Raw genomic sequence first — 18357 nt, 5'->3', positions numbered from 1 at the left:
GTGGGTCAGCGCAAACTCTGAGCTCAAAATGGAACCAACACTAATTCCTTCCTGTCAAAATCTTCAAATTATTGCTAATAAAGACCAGACCATACAGCTAACTGATGCAACGTTGGTTCAAAGAAGGCATAAGTGTCTCCGGGAGGCACCATCCAGAACAATCCCATGAGGCACATCCAATATCTGATGTCCTTCACAGAATCTTATTAAGCTGGTGACTCACATCTGACTTAGCTGAAACATACAGCTGTGTGACATTAGCATAACAATGGAAACTAATACAATGTTTACGAATAATTGCACCAAGGGGTAGCATATATATGGAGAAAAGCAATGAGCCTAAAACAAAAATTTGCGGAACACCTAACATTACTTTAGTTTGTTTAGAGTAGTCACCATTTAGATCTACAAACTGATAGTGATGAGTCAAATAAGACCTGAGCCAGGAGAGGACTGCCCCTTTAACACCAACAACATGTTCTAGCCTATCAAGTAAAATAGCCTGGTCAATGATATTAAAAGCTGTACTAAGATCAAGCAACACCAGCAAACAGAAACAACCCTGATCAGAGACCAGTAACAGGTTTTAACTTTAACCAGCACTGTGCTATGATAAGGTTTAAATCCTGACTGATACATTTCATGAATATTATTCCTATGTAGATATGAGCATAACTGCTGAGCTACAACATTTTCTAGGGTCTTGGAGATAAAGCGGAGGTTTGATATTGACCTAAAGATGGCCAGCTGGCTTTGGTCGGGGTCAGGTTTTTTAATCAAAGCTTAAAAGATTTCAGCACAAAGCCAGTGCTAAGGGAAGAATGTATTTTTTGTATATTAACGGGTTGGGTAGCTCCTGGTAGTATCTGTTTAAAGAAACATGTGGGTCAGGGATCCAGTATGCAGATTGATCATTTTGAAGAAGAAATCAGTGAAAAGGGGAGTAAAACAGTCTAAGTACTGATCAAAAACAGAAATATTATCTGCGGCATTATCTATCAATTTTTTTGGTATTAAATTAATGCTCTGAATTTTCTAACAGATCAATTTTTCCATTTAAATAATTCATGAAGTCATTACTGCTACAAATTGATGGTGTGTGCTTTTCGACAGTGTTTTTATTCCTACAATATTATAGCAAAATCTAATAAATTATATAAAAATGTAAGATTATTTTTGTTATCTTCAATTAGGCTGGAGAAATACACTGATCTAGCAGCAATAAGAGATTTTTTTGTAGCTATGAAGACTTTCCTTCCATGCTAATTGAAATACTGAAAATTTAGTTTGACACCATTTACATTCTAATTTCTAGCTGATTGTTTTAATGTTTCTGTGTTGTCATGTACCAGGGTGCTATTTTTTTCTAGATTCTTGCTTGATACCTAGATTATCATCATTAGTAACTGTGACACCTCCTCCCCTGCCTGTTAGGCATGCCTGATGTATATACTGTAACTATAAACGGGCAGACAAACTTTGTTTATTGCGAGAAACTTGTTTGGTTTGACACATGTTTCTGTTAAACACAGAACACTAAACTTCTGATCAGTTATCATTTCATTAGCAATAAGAGCTTTAGATGCTTGAGACACTCCTAGGCTGTGCAATCACTATAATCCTTTTTTTTTTTAGCTCAGGAAACAGACACAGTCTCTATATTGTGACCCTTGATTGACGAATGCAGATTAGCCTGCTTGTCTACTCCAAGGCCCTGGCTCCAAATTTTTACAGATTAATTAGGCCTTGTTCTTAAACTGTGTTATTCTGCAATAAATGAGAGCAGCACCTTCCCGAGTGAGGTGGACACCATTCCGTCCTAGCCTTGCAATCAAAAGTGCTCCATTTATCTATGAAGCCCACATTAATTTTGGAGCATCACCTGGATATCTAGCAGTTCAGTGAACATAACCTGCTGTAAGCCACACAACGTCGCATTGGGATGGGGCCAGAGCATACAACAGTATCAGATATTGCCTTTGCTAATTTACACATAGTAATATTACTCTTACTCTCTGACTGACAAAGGCATATAACATTTGCTCCTAAGAATCTAAGACCATAATTTTACCTACTCTGTCTGGCGCCCTGGCTCCTAGACCTAAGCAGTGCTGCTGGAGCCCTCAAAGCCCTAGATATTTTCACCTGTTAGGCTCTAATGCCGGAGGTAGAGGGTTAAACTCCGCTTAAGGCATCCAGATTTGATGAGTTCGAAGTCAGGAAACAAAAATGCGACTCCCGAAGGAGAGAAATAAAATTAACTGCGATAGAAAAGTAAAGAATTTAATAAACAAAAGTGACAATGTATAATATTAACCAAAAATAGAAAATGAAAAATTCAGAGACAGGCACAAAACTCGTGCCAAACGATTCAAACACAGGAAGTGGCATCAAGAGCTCCAGTCTTGGGGAGCATGTGGATGCTGTAGTTTAAGATGAAAACATCTCAGTTTATATTTAGTTCCACATGATGATTTTTTGAACAGTTAACATTCTTTGTCTCATATTTGGATGTGTTTGAGAATAATAAGTATATTAATTAATATTATTTTTATACTAGTGTCTGTGTATGCTTTGCTTGTTGTTTATTGAGTGAATTGTGTGCATTTCAGGGCCATCCAGGTCTGATTGGTTTGATTGGGCCTCCTGGAGAGCAGGGTGAGAAAGGAGACAGAGGACTGCCTGGACCACAGGGAGCATCAGGACCTAAAGGAGACAATGTACGATGCACATGCATAAATTACATACAAAAATATAGATAAAGATAAAATTGTCCACAAATGCACACATTTACAGCACCACACAGATCCATATGTGAGCCTTAACTAAACTATACTCTACCTTTCCTTTCACTGGAACTATGTACACTATATATGCTACATATTTTGATTATATACTGTACATACTGCACATGCTTATTCCCACACAGTCCTTTATTGACCATTGTTCTCTATTTTCTTTTTCTTTTTTGTTTCTCTTGTTGTTTAGAGTTATAACTAGCAATGTTATTCAGAATTTACTGAACATTTACTGACACTTATTGCTCTCTCTCTCTCTCTCTCTCTCTCTCTCTCTCTCTCTCTCTCTCTCTCTCTCTCTCTCTCTCTCTCACTTTTTTCTCTCTCATTGCACAGGGTATTTTTGGCCCTGCTGGACCTCTGGGACCAGTTGGACCTCCAGGATTGCCTGTATGTTAACAGCAAGCCAACAAACAGCATCTTTTCTGTTTAATAATGTTTATGTATACACATACTGTATAAATGATTGTTTGTATGTGTGTTTTTATACAGGGCCCCCCTGGTCCTAAAGGAGCTAAAGGATCATCAGTAAGTTTTCCTTTTCAACCACAAATCATAATATCTAAAAATATTTTTTTTCTCTTTGTGTTTTAAATCTGCCTCTGTCTCTGTTTCTTTCTTCCTCTGTAGGGTCAAACAGGACCAAAGGGAGAACCAGGTGTACCAGGGTCTCCAGGTCCTCCGGTCAGTAGGAACATCAACAAAATTTAACTTTTTAGACATTAAATATCTAAATTTACATGTATTCCGATATCCTATAAAATACACACACTTCTATTTTCTAATTGTCACACCGGGAGGAGGGAGACCCAGATATAGGATAGCTTCAAACAAATAGGGTTTAATAAATAATTATACATAAAATAGGAACACAGATGAAAACTAAACAGGACAAAGGACGAGGGTATACTGATACATTGACAATACACTGACGTTTGATTAAACGGTTAAATAGACAAGACAATGAACACATAGGAACAGGTGAGGAGTAAACAAAGGCGGGGCAGACACGTGACATAGAGTCCTGACACTAATGAACATTTTTTATTTTTTTCATACCAATAAAATTACAAATCAATCTTTTCAAATTTTCCAATAATTTCTAATGTTTTGTGGAGGCAGCCTGTAGGGTTTGTAATTGTGAAAGGCTTGATCACTAATACTGCTGCCTCCCAATGCACACTTGAAGGGTCCTCCAGGTGATGTCATCCACCCCCTGCCCATCCATTCAAGCCCAAAGAGAGCACGGAGGAGCATTGATGCTAGCCAATTGGTGGATGATGCATCTGATGCCAACTACAAGGATTATGACGATGGTATGGAGGAAATATTTGGCTCGCTCAATTCCCTCAAGCAGGAGATCGAACAGATGAAGCACCCACTGGGCACGAAGGGCAACCCAGCACGCACCTGCAAAGACCTGCAACTCTGCCACCCTGACTTCCCTGACGGTGAGTGGGCATACACACATACACACACAGTATTTAACATCCCATTTGATTTAAATTTTGAATTATTGCTAACCCAATATTGAATGCTTTGGATTTGAAATGATCTCCTAAACATTATAAGTACCTCTCGGGTGATTGTCTATAGCTAGAAGTGGAGAGAAGGGTGTATGATGGGTGAAATAATTATTTAGTTTCAAAATAGACGATGGTTGTACTCTCCCCATTACAAAAGTGTATTGTTTAATTTTTTTATCTAGAATATTTCCTAAATAAATGTAAATGTAAACTACAATATACAAATCACAAAAATTTACGTTATGTTATGCCTAGTGGGTGTTTCATCTGTTCGATCTCCTGCTCCTGTTTGCTTTGTTTTATTTCCTTTTTAAAGGCGAGTACTGGATTGATCCAAACCAGGGCTGCTCACGAGATTCTTTCAAGGTTTACTGCAACTTCACAGCTGGTGGAGAGAGCTGTATCTTCCCAGATAAAAAGAGTGAAGGGGTGAGTATTCACATGAACAATTCCTGCAGGGCCATGGATAAAATCTGTGGTAACAACTTTGATAACTAGATAACACTTAACACAAACAAACCTGCAAGTGGAAATAGGGCTGCTGCACACTACCATTATGTATTCACTGCTGTGCTGCAGGTGGTCCAGAACATAAATACCATTATTTCTAGTAGTAGATGTGGTCACATACATGTGGAAAATCTGATCCAAAATAAGCCACATTTTGTGAAGCACTGGTTAAGCCACTCCTTTCCCAGTCAATATGAGAAAGGTCTTTACTGGGATCTAATATTCAGGAAGAGGGGCACGGTGGCTTAGTGGTTAGCACTTTCGACCTCACACCTCCAGGGTTGGGGGTTCGATTCCTGCCTCCGACTTATGTGTGTGGAGTTTGCATGTTCTCACCGTGCCTCTGGGGTTTCCTCCAGGTACTCTGGTTCCTTGTTATTTTAAACATGCAGAAGACAATCATCATAATTATTAATTAAAATAGTTGAAAATTATTAGATATTATTAAATATTAGAAGATAAATTATAGACACACTGGAGCTCTGTTTTGACTGCTGATGATCATTTACGAATTGAAATATCATGAATATTGATGCACTGAACAATGTTAGTATTAGGAAATGAGAGTTGGTGATATCTAGCCATAGTTTCAAACCTTTGTGTAAAAAATATGCAACACAAAATGTGGCATAGCTTATTATACTATTTAAAAATGCAAATACATTTTTATAACATGAGTTATTGGTTTCCAACCTGTTCCTCTGGGCCCAAATCTTTGCTCTTTTCTAGTTCGCAACACACTTGTGCTTGGTTAGCTTGGTTAGCATGGTTACATGTGTTATTAGATAGGAGAGACAAACAAGGGAATCAGCGGACTATTCGTTTCAGGATCTTTGTTCTGATTTATGTTCTAAAATGACCTCATTAACTAGCATAATTTTTATTATGTTTTTTTATTAGTTGCAGTTCTACAAACCATTTTTCTTAAACATTTTTCTTAAATTTTTCTTTCATAATTCCTTAAACTGCGGGGGTCTTTTTTTTTTGGGGGGGGGGGGGGTCTTTCTTTTCATGTTCTATTAATATTTTTTTCTTCTGCTTCTCCTATTCCTCCCACTCTCTTGTCTTACTGTTACACTTTTTGCTTGTTCATGCTTGTGTTCTTCTTCTTCTTTTCTTTCTTTTTCTCTTCTTCTTCTTCTTCTTCTTCTTCTTCTTTTCCCTGTTTATCTTGGTCATGTTCCAGTTTTTTAAACTCCCATTCTTTCTCTTGCTCTGGTGTCTCAGACTAGGCTAACCTCCTGGGTGAAGGAGACTCCAGGCTCCTGGTACAGTGAATTCAAACGTGGTAAACTGGTAAGAGCACCTCCGTGACCCTCTATCCTCCTTCCACCTCCTGAACCACTCTTGTTATTTTACAGAGCAAAATGGCTCGCTGGCCCAAAGACAGCCCAGGCACTTGGTATAGTCGCTACAAACGGGGGTCTATGGTAAGTAGAAAGGCCCAAGATGGGATGCAAGAGAGAGGACTTTGGTTCTGAGGTTCCTTTTCCGAGGTCTTGAGATTCTGAAGGTCCGAGGTTACTCAGTTCATGAGTTCTGAGGTTCCCACAATTGTATGGTACTGAAGTTCTTATGTTCTGAGGAGCCAAAGTTCTGAAGGTCCTAAGTTCCTAGGTTCTAAGGTGCCATGGTTCCGAGGTTCCATCTCTTGGAAACCTGTGGATTTGCATGGTTCTAGCTCTGCTAGATGGAGCTCATGGGGTCATGTTTGAGCATGGTATTGCTTGAGCTTCTCTATACTTTGACAGCAACAGTGTTCTCAGGCTTATGGCAAATCTGAGTGATGAGGGAAGAAGTGACACAAAAAGCTGTTACTTAATTTAAAAATAAGAAAATACTCATAGTATCTTGGGGAAATCACGATCTCCCCTAAATTCATCTGTGGTTTGTCTGTAGATGATTTTGACTGAATGGCTCTGTCATCGTCCTCAGTGTCTATAAACTGGATAAATAATTTTACAGTACACTCATTTTCAGGGTGTTCTGGACCATTGCATTTTGGCGTTAAGGCTCATGGTCACTTCTTCTCGCATAGCTTCTGGGTTCAGTCACTGATGATATGTGGCTGTGAACATCTTTTTGGACAAGGTAATGTTTTCATGTGCTTGCAGTCCAAACATAGCAGAAAAATCCATGGACAATATACACACACAGAGAGACATTGACTGGATAGTGTAATGTTTCTTTAGTCAGTTCTATTTGTCCACAAATGAAAATTATCTAGTTTACCTGTGCATAAATACTTATGAGTCCAGTCTGTGTGTTTGTGTGTTAGTATACAAGTTCATATCGTCTTGCATGTGTGCGAAGAGCTTATATGAGTGGTTGATGAGAAAAAAAGGTAAGTACAGTGTGTATGTATGCATGCATAGCATGTTTATTTCTTGTGCTTTGCTGTCAGTCAAGGTCATATGTGTGTAAGACGTAAAAGGAGGAAAAGGCCTGTTCTATCTGACATGGGTTGGTATGAAGAAAACAAACATTTGCATATTTTTTAAAATGCAAATGTTACATCACACCAGAGAGACAAGAAATAGCCTTTTATTTAACATTGCAGTGCTTTGTTTTTAATGATTAATGTTTCTCACTGCATATTAGAGAGCAGAAAATATTCACTCACTTTAACAGCCTACTTTACATTGTTTTACTGGTGTTTTACCTAATTTGATGAGAAAACCGTATATACACAATTTTGACTTCTCCACTGAAATTTCTTCATTGATTGTTTCCTGATTCATGTTTTTTTAATGTTTAATAAATGTTTTTTGTGTGTGAAGTAATAATGCTTATTGGACATGAATATGAATTTTAACCCCTTTTTTAAATTTACACACTTGGTTTTTTACAGAACATGAGGGTTAAGGTTGTTTTAGCCTCAATAAATTTTTAATCCTCATTGCTTCTGGAAGTTTTTCAAAATAGTTGAATTCCTAGCTAAGATTATTTAGTTATTATCCTAGTAATCCTGATTTAAAGGTGTGATGTATAATATTCAAATGAACCTCTAGAGGGCATTATATCTTGAGCTGCTATATGGACCCTCTGTTTCCTTCCTTACTTACAGCTCTCTTACATGGATGCTGAGAGCAATCCGATTGGTGTGGTCCAAATGACGTTCCTTCGCTTGCTAAGTGCCTCAGCACGGCAGAACCTCACGTATAACTGCTACCAGTCTGTGGCCTGGCATGACCAGGATCTAAACACTCACGACAAGGCAATTCGCTTCCTGGGCTCCAATGATGAAGAGATGTCCCATGACAACAATCCATACATTAGTGCCATCATCGATGGATGTGCGGTGAGCAAAAATGCTGCACTTAATCCTTAAGTAGTAACAAAAAGGCAGTTGCAGCATTTTATGTGTACTCCCTTCTGAAAGTATTGGAATGACTTGTCAGCCAGTTATTTGGTTTTTGCTACAACCCCAAATCAGAAAAAGTTGGGACAGTATGGAAAACACAAATAAAAAAGAAAGTAGTGATTTCTAAATTTACTTTGTCTTGTATTTCAATGCAGACAATGTGAACACAAAATATTTTATGTTGTGTCTGATCAGCTTAATTTCATTTGTAAATATACTTTCCTGTCATTCAGACCTGTAACACATTCCAAAAAAAGGTTGGGACAGGAGAAATTTAGGGCTAGTAATCAGGTAAATTGGTTAAATAATGATTTGATTTGAAACAGGTGATGTCAACAGGTGATTGTAATTATGATTTGGTACAAAAGCAGCATCCAAGAAAGGTCTAGTCCTTTATTAGCAAAGATGGGCCGAGGATCGCCAGTTTGCCAACAAATACATGAGAAAATTATTGAAATGTTTAAAAACAATGTTCCTCAAAGAAAGATAGGAAGACATTTGCTTATTTCACCTACAACAGTGTATAACATAATTAAAAGTTTCAAGGAATGTGGAGCAATTTCAGTGCATAAAGGACAAGGGCGCAAGCCTAAGCAGAACAACGGTGATCTCCGATCCCTCAGGCGGCACTGCATCAAGAATCGCCATTCAAACATTTGTCGAGTACCACAATACGTAGTTACATCCACAAATGGCAGTTAAAACTGTACTGTGCCAAAAGGAAGCCCTATTTATATGTGTCCAGAAGCGCCCTCGACTTCTCTGGGCTCGAAGGCATCAGGGATGGATCATCACACAGTGGAAACGTGTACTATGGTCAGATGAATCAGTATTTTTGGGGAGAAATGGATGCCATGTGCTCCGGACCAAAGAAGAAAAGGATCATGGTATGGGGTTGTGTCAGTGCCCTTGGCAAAGGTAACTTGTACTTCTGTGATGGCACCATCAATGCTGAAAAGTACATAGAGATTTTGGAGCACATTATGCTGCCTTCAAGAAGACATCTTTTCCGGGGACGTCCATGCATATTTCAACAAGATAATGCAAAAACACATTCTGCACACATTACAAAGTCCTGGCTGCAGAGGAAGAGGATACAGGTACTTGACTGGCCTGCCTGCAGTCCCAACCTGTCTCCAATAGAGAATGTGTGGCGCATTTTGAAGCGCAAAATGCGTCAACGAAGACCCCGTACTGTTGCCCACCTTAAGACTTGATTGCAGCAAGAATGGGACAAAATTATACCTGAAACACTTCATCACTTGCTGTCTTCAGTCTCTAAACGTCTTTTAAGGAATGGCAACATTATTCATTCATTCATTCATTCATTCATTTTCTACCGCTTATCCGAACTTCTCGGGTCATGGGGAGCCTGTGTCTATCTCAGGCGTCATTGGGCATCAAGACAGGATACACCCTGGATGGAGTGGACACACACTCTCATTCACTCACACACTACGGACAATTTTCCAGAGATGCCAATCAACCTACCATGCATGTCTTTGGACCGGGGGAGGAAACCGGAGTACCCGGAGGAAACCCCTGAGGCACGGGAAAACATGCAAACTCTACAAACACACACACACACACACACACACACAAGGAGGCGGGAATCGAACCCCGACCCTGGAGGTGTGAGGCGAATGTGCTAACCACTAAGCCACCGTGCCCCCATGGCAACATTACAAAGTGGTAAATGTTTTACTGTTCTAACTCTTTTGAAATAAAAAAAAATAATAAAAATAATGAGGAACACATTATGTGCTGTTCACATTGTCTGCAAAGAAATACACGTCAAAGTAAATTTAGGAATCACTACTTTCTTTTTTATTTGTTTTTCATACTGTCCCAACTTTTTCTGATTTGGGGTTGTATATACTGAAGATATTTGGGTTCATGGTCAGAAAATGAATATGAGATGAGAGATCAGAATTAAATTTCTCAGAGAGCTGTCTATGAGAGAAATAGCACACTATTTAAAAGAGAAAAGGTCATCCAATCATCCAAAACCATTGCACAAACACTGGGCATAGCCAACAGGTAAAGAGACAGGTAAGGGAAACAACAGCAGTGGATGACTGAAACTTTGTGAGAAGAAAAACCAAAAAACAAGTCAGTGACAACACCAAAAATCTCCACAGGGCAGGAATGAAGTAAGTTAGTTAAATTTAACGCCCTTCTGAAATGTACACACTTTATGTGAAATGGGTTCTATCCAGAACATTAGGGTTTTTAATTTAAATTGCTTTTGGTTGTATTTCAAATATTTCCTACAACTAGCTAAAAATTATGATATATAATATACAAATTAACTTCTAGAGGCCATTATACTCTGAGCTGCTTGGACCCTGTTTCTTTCAGCAATTACTGCTCTCTTACATGGACACTGAGGGAATTTCAATTGGTATGGCCCAAATTATGTCTGTGTACTTGGCCCAGTAGAAAACTATGTACAGTATAATATAATTCAGAAATCTACAGAAACATTCTGTCCGCTAATTGAGAGAGAAATCATACATACAGCAAGACAATGAAAAAGAACACTGACAACAAAGCACTTTAGCAAAGCAGTTTTTAGACTGCCCAAGTCAATCACCAGACCTTAATTCAATACAGCAGCATTTCTCCTCCTATTGAGGAGACTGAAGAGAGAAACCCACCAAAACAAACAACTGAAAGATGCTGTAGTATGTAGCATCGAAAAGCACCACAAAAGATAATGCAAAGGTTTGGTGATAGTGTATCACTGGATGTTGGTTTGAAGCAATTATTGCAAGAAAGAGATATGACAACAAATATTAAGTGTTGTCCTCATCCTCAGATATTATCTGTTTCAATTCATGTATCATCCGAATAAATTGGGTAGTTTGTCACCAAAGGCAACATTTTCTAAGGTGCTGAACACATCTGGATGTAAATATGAGGTATTGGACACTGAAATTTTGATCTTCCATCACATAGTCTTTTGATCTTGTAGCTACAGGACTTTTAGAGGGGGCTGTATTCTTGTATTCTATTCTTGTCAAACATTTGACCAAATAATTTTTCTTGTCCCAATTCTTTATCCCTTTCTCTCCACTCTCCTTTTCTGCAGTTAAAAAAGGGCTATGAAAAGACTATCCTGGAGATCAACACACCAAAAGTCGAGCAGATACCATTTGTTGACATCATGTTCAATGATTTTGGTGGAGCAACGCAGAAGTTTGGCTTTGAGGTTGGCCCGGCCTGCTTTATTGGCTAAGACTGTAAACTGAGCACACCAAAAAATAAAAAAAAAATATACAAACTTTCATTTTCTCAGAAGCCAAAGAAAGGAATAGGACAACATATTTTCTAAAGATTTGTGTTTCCAAAATAAAACATCAACTTAGCATAGAAAGGATAAAAGACATTAAAAAAAATAAAGAATGGGAAAAAAAAAACACATTCTTTGACCTCAGTGTACCTGTCGCTGTCACATGCAAGTTTTGAAACTGGATTAGCTGAATGCTAGGTAGCTAACCCTGTGCTTTAATTGCCACATTCTGACCACATTTTACCACCCATGCTGTATCGGTGTAGGAGATAGCAACAGTATTCCTCCATCTTTGATGCACTTCCTGCAGGTGGAAAACCTCCTCACACACTCCACCTGGTTTTAGCTCTGTCTGGTTTCTTCTTGCATTTATTCAGTGTTTCACTTTCCCCAGTACTTAAATGAACTTTATTTTGTGCATATTTGTTTTCCCATTCCCTGGAATGGTGCTTATATATAAATATATAAATATTTTTTGTATGTTTGTAAGTACTTTCTGTATATTTCTTTGTTTTTTTTCTTATTTCTTTTTGTGCTTCAAAACATGCATGTGAACCATTGAGCGAGAAGGACCGCAGAGATGCTGGTGATTACAGCAAATAAAAAATTTGCATTTCAACAATATCATCCCTGTTAGAGAAAATTGGATAGCAAAGAAAACTGAAATAAAATAGCAGAAACACCAAGAAGAAATCATTATGTCCTGTTGCAGGTGTGACACACATCTTCACACAACTGAATGAAAATAATTGTTAAAACAAACAATAATAGCAATTTGAAGTCAACTGATTTTGGTCTTGTGGATTGCTACTATCACAGGACATCTGAATGATTCCATCCTTTATCCTTTTTCTATCAAACCTTGTGCTTAAGATCTATCACAAGCACATGTAATGAAAGACCGTTGCATTGAGGAAACACTATCAGTAAACTAGGTGCTATTTCCTTCTGCCTGTGGTGCTATAAACATATATATTTTCCATTTTTTGTTTATTTGTTTTAAAATGATTCACCAATGATGATGCATCCTTCATTTTTTTCATCACATTTTTCTGGGTAGTGGGTCCTGTGTCTTGTGTGGTGAAATATTCTTATGCATGCCAATCCATCATATTCATTCATAAAAAATTGACCTCGTACCTGTACCTAACAAATTTGTCTTTTTTGCCATCACCCTACACACTGTTGTTAAACGTGCAGTATGCAAACTGTAAAGTGGCGCTTTACCTGGAGATTATTTATGTACTTTTGCATAGTCTTCCATAGCACATTTATTCCCATCAATTTAAAATGTAGTGAAAAAAAGTAGAATTTTTAAAGGTAGTAATTGTTTTACAGTATCTGTGGACCTGGAGCTTTACAGTGGACATGAGTGCAATCAGCAAGCAGTCAGAAATCCATAAAGACTTCATTTGTGTTTTTTTTGTTTGTTTGTTTGTTTGTTTGTTCTTTTGGTTTGTTGTTTCTTTTGTTTTTGTACAGGGAAGAACTTGACCTCTGTTACCAGAGCCAAATACAGAGGACCAACTAATCTACTGTCCTCAGATTCTCAGGCCAAAGATATTCTCACAGCTTTAGGCTTCATCAAATACAACCAAAAAAGTCACTTTATATAAGATCGTGCACCTGTAGGGTAGATACATAACCAATTTATTATAATTATTAATAGCTTTGGTATAGAAAGAAAGTCAGTTTTCTTTTTCCCTGTTTTCCCTTTATTCCTTTGCCACTAGTCCCCAATGCACTCAACATCTTACACCACTATTCCAACTACTTTGCTACAAACCTTTGCATTCTATTAATTTGAAATATGACTTGAACTGCTTTTTAAAAAATTCATTCACAACAAAGATAAAAAAAAAATCATGTTTTAGAAAATAACCATTTTTGTAAATTAAAAAAAGCCATCATGCTGCCAATAAAAGAATTCTGTTTGTTTGGTTTTTGTAATATTTGTCTTGTGTTGTCTTGTCTGTTAAACCTGTGTAAGAGAGGATAGAAGATATATTGTTAATTTTGTGTCAATAAATTCAAATTTACTGTGGCCACGCACCCTTGTATGTCTTTTGAAGCATTAAAGCTTTTCTGTATGCATGAAAATGCTGAAAGTTTTTCATTCTCTTAATGTTATATTAATCTGAAATTGATTTCCAATCACATCTTTATTGCTATGATATACATTTCAAATGCTCAGATGAATAAAGGCATGTCCTTAATTGTAAAATGGTGACAAAGCCAGGATGTTGTAACTCTACCAAAGATGATGTTCATTTGTAGTATATTTATTGTATTATTTAAAAAAAATAATAAATGTTAATTGATACCATTAGTGTTACCATGGCCCCAACTTTTTATCACTGACAAATTATTTTATTGCTAGCACAGCTAGCAGAAGTTTAATTCTGCTTTCTTTTTTGGTTACTGATGACAGCTTGCTCTTGCCAGCCATTTATAACATATTCAGGGGTGGAAAAATACTAAGGAATTGTACTTCAGTAAACTCTTACTTCAAATAAAAGTGATATTCAAAGTATCCAGCCAAAAAAGGTGTATTAAAGACAGAAAGTTTTTACTTTTAAATATAACAGAAATTTTTTAATTTTACATTTTTGATCACTTTTCCTATAGACCAAATTTTTTTTAAATGCAAATACACTGCAGGAGAAGCCTTTTCAATTAATAATTGGATAAAAAAAAATAGGATAAAAGAAGGGACATCTGAGATTTGCAATGAGTGCTAAATATAAATCTAAGGAGTAAATAGTGTTTTCTGCTAGGAAATTTATTTTTTATTAGTATTAAAATTCTATACCACTCAAGTACTCCAAGAAAATTTAAGTATTAGAAAAAAGTACAATTACTCAAGTATTTTCCACCCCAACCTAATGCAAACTTTAGAAGATGTGTCAATTATATATCAATTTAATGTAATATTGTATATTATTTGGAATTAAAATTCAGATAAAAAAACATGGATTTATTTAAGGGAATGAACTGCATACTATCTATATTCAGGAGAGGAAAATGGTCCTCATGATAGAGAGATACTCATGTCAAGCAGGCACTCAGATTGTAGTGTACAGGATAATGCTGTGTCATTAGCATTCTCATGTCTTCTAATATTGTATTTGTGCCATTTTCAAAAGGTCAGACATGTGCTGTACTAAATTTTGCTCTGTACTGTCAGTGTTTCCACTTCTTTCTGTGTTAAAATAGCTTTTTATATATATATATATATATATATATATATATATATATATATATATATATATATATATATATATATATATACACACACACACACACACACACACACAGTTTCATGTCAATATTAAGCTCTTTACTTGTATCTGCAGGATTTTATGCATGTTGCTTGCATATGAGTGGCTGACTCGATCAGTGGAGGTGAACCAGTGTTCATAATAAAGTAGAAGGTGAGTGTATATCCATTCTTCCCTTGGCTCATCCTCTCTCTTTCATGTTTTAATTTATTAGGGAAAGGCTTATTACATTCTTTGGCAGTTACACATGATGTAAGAAAGAAAAGAAAAAAGTATGTATTCCTCTTTAGAATTATCTGTTAACTTTTAAAATAAATAATAAATTATAATTTTATACAACTATGTGTAGCTACTCCCTAAAAATCTAAAATAGTCTTCTAGTCTCATTCTTAATATCTGCATCTACTGTATAAGACAATATATTCTATATTTATGCTCTTTGTCTGGGAATTTACAGCTAATTGTTTATAGAATGCACTTTTTTACATTTCAATGGCCAAATAGATTTCGCTGAGAAAAAGATTTTCTATAAACACGGCAAATTATTTAATAATATTTTACAAAACATCTATATATACACTGATGTTTTCATAGATAGAATCTGAAAGCCAATTGGTCAAAGCTTTGCTCTATAGAGCTGTCTTAAACAGTCTTAAAGATCCAAGAGACCTCAATTCACCAGTTAATTTCAATTAAGTTCCACATACGTACAATTCAATTTATTTGTATGGCACATTTAACAATTCACATTGTCTCAAAGCAGCTTTGCACAAGTATAGATAGAGATCACATGAGTTTTATTACAACTTAAAATAGAATGACATGGTATGTGTCCTATTTTATGACAAATAATGATGAGGAACAGATAATTAAAGTCTGAGAGGATGGAGATGCAGGTAAGGTAGCATTATAATGAAGAAACTGCATAAAATACAACATGTTAGGCTAAGTCAGAAACCAGCACAAACCAGGTGATCAGTCTTGGTACAGTCAGGAACAAAGTGTAGTCTGAACATATACTTTAAACTAGTGATGAGTTCAAAATTAACATTTTATTGGTCTTGTAAACAGACATATACAGTATGACATTAAAATGTTATTTTTTTTATTTAAAAATTAAAACAAAATACAATAAAACAAAATAATTAGAGTAAGATAAAATAGGTAAAATAAAACAAGTAATTACTTACTATACGATAAGTACAATGCAATTAGCTGTGCAAAATAGAGTACTGGAAATTTAAATAAAGTGGATTGATGAAATTGTAAAACAGGCAGCATATGAAAATTATATAGTAACTGATGAAATAGCGTTGCATGAATGTTACTGTGTGATTGTGAACAGGTGTGTGATCATTAGGAAGGTGACAATGAACAGGGAAATATGTTCTGCGTGTTGTGTGTGGCCATGTTGTGGATGAAGTCTGCCGAGTCAGTTGACCAGACTTCCAGACTTCATTATTCAAAAGTAAAAGGATGATTTTATACAGTAAATGGAAAAATTTGTCTCATTCTCATTTGTTAACATCTTGTCAACTTGTGTTATCTTTTCAATCTATCTAAATAATGTATTCATATTCAAATACATCTAATGACTCTATACATAAGTAGACAAGATTCAGTCACTCCCATTGTTCATGTTTTGAGACTTATTGGGGTCACTATCTTGCAAAAGATGTGCAATAGATAAGGCAAATCAGGTGGTGTGTCCACCCAGACAAGTGAAGGACACATGATGCAATGTAAGTGCAACTTAAGATGCTGCAGTGGCAGCTCAAATGAGCAAATACAGTGTAATTCATTAATATAGAAAATACTAAACAATAGTTGGACAAAATTAGCACTGTTTCATGAGCTATTATTTGCTAGCTATATGACATTTTCCTTCATTTTAATCACAATAAGTAGAATATAGCTGCAAGCAGCGATGGCGGGCCCTCGCACGTTTTTTATCACTATACGGTGCCTCCCAGAAAACAATGCATGGTGGGCAAGTGCATCAAGTGGGTAAATATCAGTGGACTATTTTACGTTGTTACTGAACCATTTGGGGACTGTAGGTAAATGAAACCCCACATTTTAGACAAACGGGGGCGCTAGTGAGCCACTTAAGAGACACACCTTTGTCTGACCTTTTTGTCCACACTTAACAGCCGACAAATGTGATGTATGTGTCAAATTTCAAGTTAATCTAAGCACGCCAAAAGCCTTAAATATGCCTGAAATAAAAGTAAACTTTGACACGATGCCATGGCAACAGTGTTTGAGATATCAAAACTCCGTTTGCAATTTCACATTAGATTCAATCTCATGAATCCTCTAGGAGGAGTATTTAAAAGTTCATTGCATGCAACTGTGAAAAAATCCACCTTTGTGACTGACACATTTCTCGGGTCTCTTGGTGGCGCTATACCCGGGACTCACAATAAGCACATCGATGCGATCGCGTTCTTGGCCGAACATACACACCGCGTGTCGTCACAATAAGACATTTTTTGGCTTACATAGAAGACACTTCCTGTTTCTCTGAATTCGCAATAACTTAGTCGCCTCGCCATGGCAGCAACTCCTTCGGAATTTAGCAAGTGTAATGTTCACCACGTTTGATGTCAATCGCATGAATTAGGAGGACTATTTAAAAGTTCACCGCATGCAATTATAAAATAATCCAAAATGGCCAACTTCCTGTTGGGCGGAGCTCATAGTTTAGAGCGCGAAAGTTGTTCGGGTCGATGAGATCTATATGCGTACCAACTCTCGTACATAATTGCGCGATCTGTGCACAAATGTTTGTTTTTGCATTACAGGGGGCGCTACAGAGCCCCCCTGCCACGTCCGATTCCAGCCTTTGCCCGAGCCTAGCGTCGCACGTCTCTGACGTGTATGCCAAATTTCAAGAGTTTTTGAGCATGTTAAGGGACCCCAATTGGCCAATGTGTGAAAATAAATAAATAAATAAATAAATAAATAAATAAATAAAACTCGAGCAAAAACAATAGGTCTTCGTACCATCGGTGCTCGGGCCCTAATAAAGAAATGCTGTCTTTAAATTCTATCTAGCTCTTAGTTTCAGAGGTTTAATTTAAAACCTTATTTAATCAAGGAGTAACAATCCTAGATTTAAATCTAGACTAGACTAGAGGTTTTTCCTCTGAATAAGTGATTTAGTTCTGTCTAAAAGGGCACTTTCATTTTTGGAGTGGGACTCTGGTGCCTTAATAGACCTAACAGTGAAAACAATACACTATTCCTGCAGGCAGATCAGATGTACAGATTTAAATCTAAACACAACCTTCAACACAATGTAAAGCTTTTTTTAAAATATGGATTTCCCAGTCATGTTGTGATTATTGCAACATTTCCAATCATCACCCAGATTATAGATCAAACATAAGCTACAGTTTAGCTAAAGCGTGGGAAAATAAGGAAGAAAGCCAGATGTTAATAAAGCCCACATAAAACTTAAGTTGTGAAATGTGTGCAAGATATGTTTATTTACTAGTATTGCAACATTGGGGACATAGATCCAGTTCTAATTTAATGGGTAATGCCATTAACCAAAGAAAATTTAGAATTAATGTCT

At 36.6% G+C, this 18357-nt stretch overlaps 1 protein-coding gene across 2 annotated transcripts in view; it reads left to right on the top strand.

The window, feature by feature from the left end:
* col5a1 (procollagen, type V, alpha 1) overlaps positions 1 to 13537 on the top strand; it is a 77069-nt gene extending 63532 nt beyond the window's left edge. Inside the window, exons 58-66 of one of the 2 annotated variants that reach the window (XM_027152796.2) lie at positions 2613 to 2720; positions 3135 to 3188; positions 3291 to 3326; positions 3429 to 3482; positions 3988 to 4249; positions 4641 to 4753; positions 6196 to 6264; positions 7902 to 8135; positions 11293 to 13537. In XM_027152796.2, the coding sequence (XP_027008597.1) occupies positions 2613 to 2720; positions 3135 to 3188; positions 3291 to 3326; positions 3429 to 3482; positions 3988 to 4249; positions 4641 to 4753; positions 6196 to 6264; positions 7902 to 8135; positions 11293 to 11439 (1077 nt within the window). In that variant the 3' untranslated portion in view covers positions 11440 to 13537. Of the gene's footprint in view, positions 1 to 2612; positions 2721 to 3134; positions 3189 to 3290; positions 3327 to 3428; positions 3483 to 3987; positions 4250 to 4640; positions 4754 to 6061; positions 6131 to 6195; positions 6265 to 7901; positions 8136 to 11292 lie in introns of both variants that reach the window. The other variant, XM_027152795.2, reaches the window with a different exon arrangement.
* The last annotated feature ends 4820 nt before the right edge of the window (positions 13538 to 18357 follow it).

The sequence above is a fragment of the Tachysurus fulvidraco genome, chromosome 21 (genome assembly GCF_022655615.1).
Source record: "Tachysurus fulvidraco isolate hzauxx_2018 chromosome 21, HZAU_PFXX_2.0, whole genome shotgun sequence".
Taxonomy (NCBI): domain Eukaryota; kingdom Metazoa; phylum Chordata; class Actinopteri; order Siluriformes; family Bagridae; genus Tachysurus; species Tachysurus fulvidraco.
This window is presented reverse-complemented; position numbering and strand designations above follow the sequence as displayed.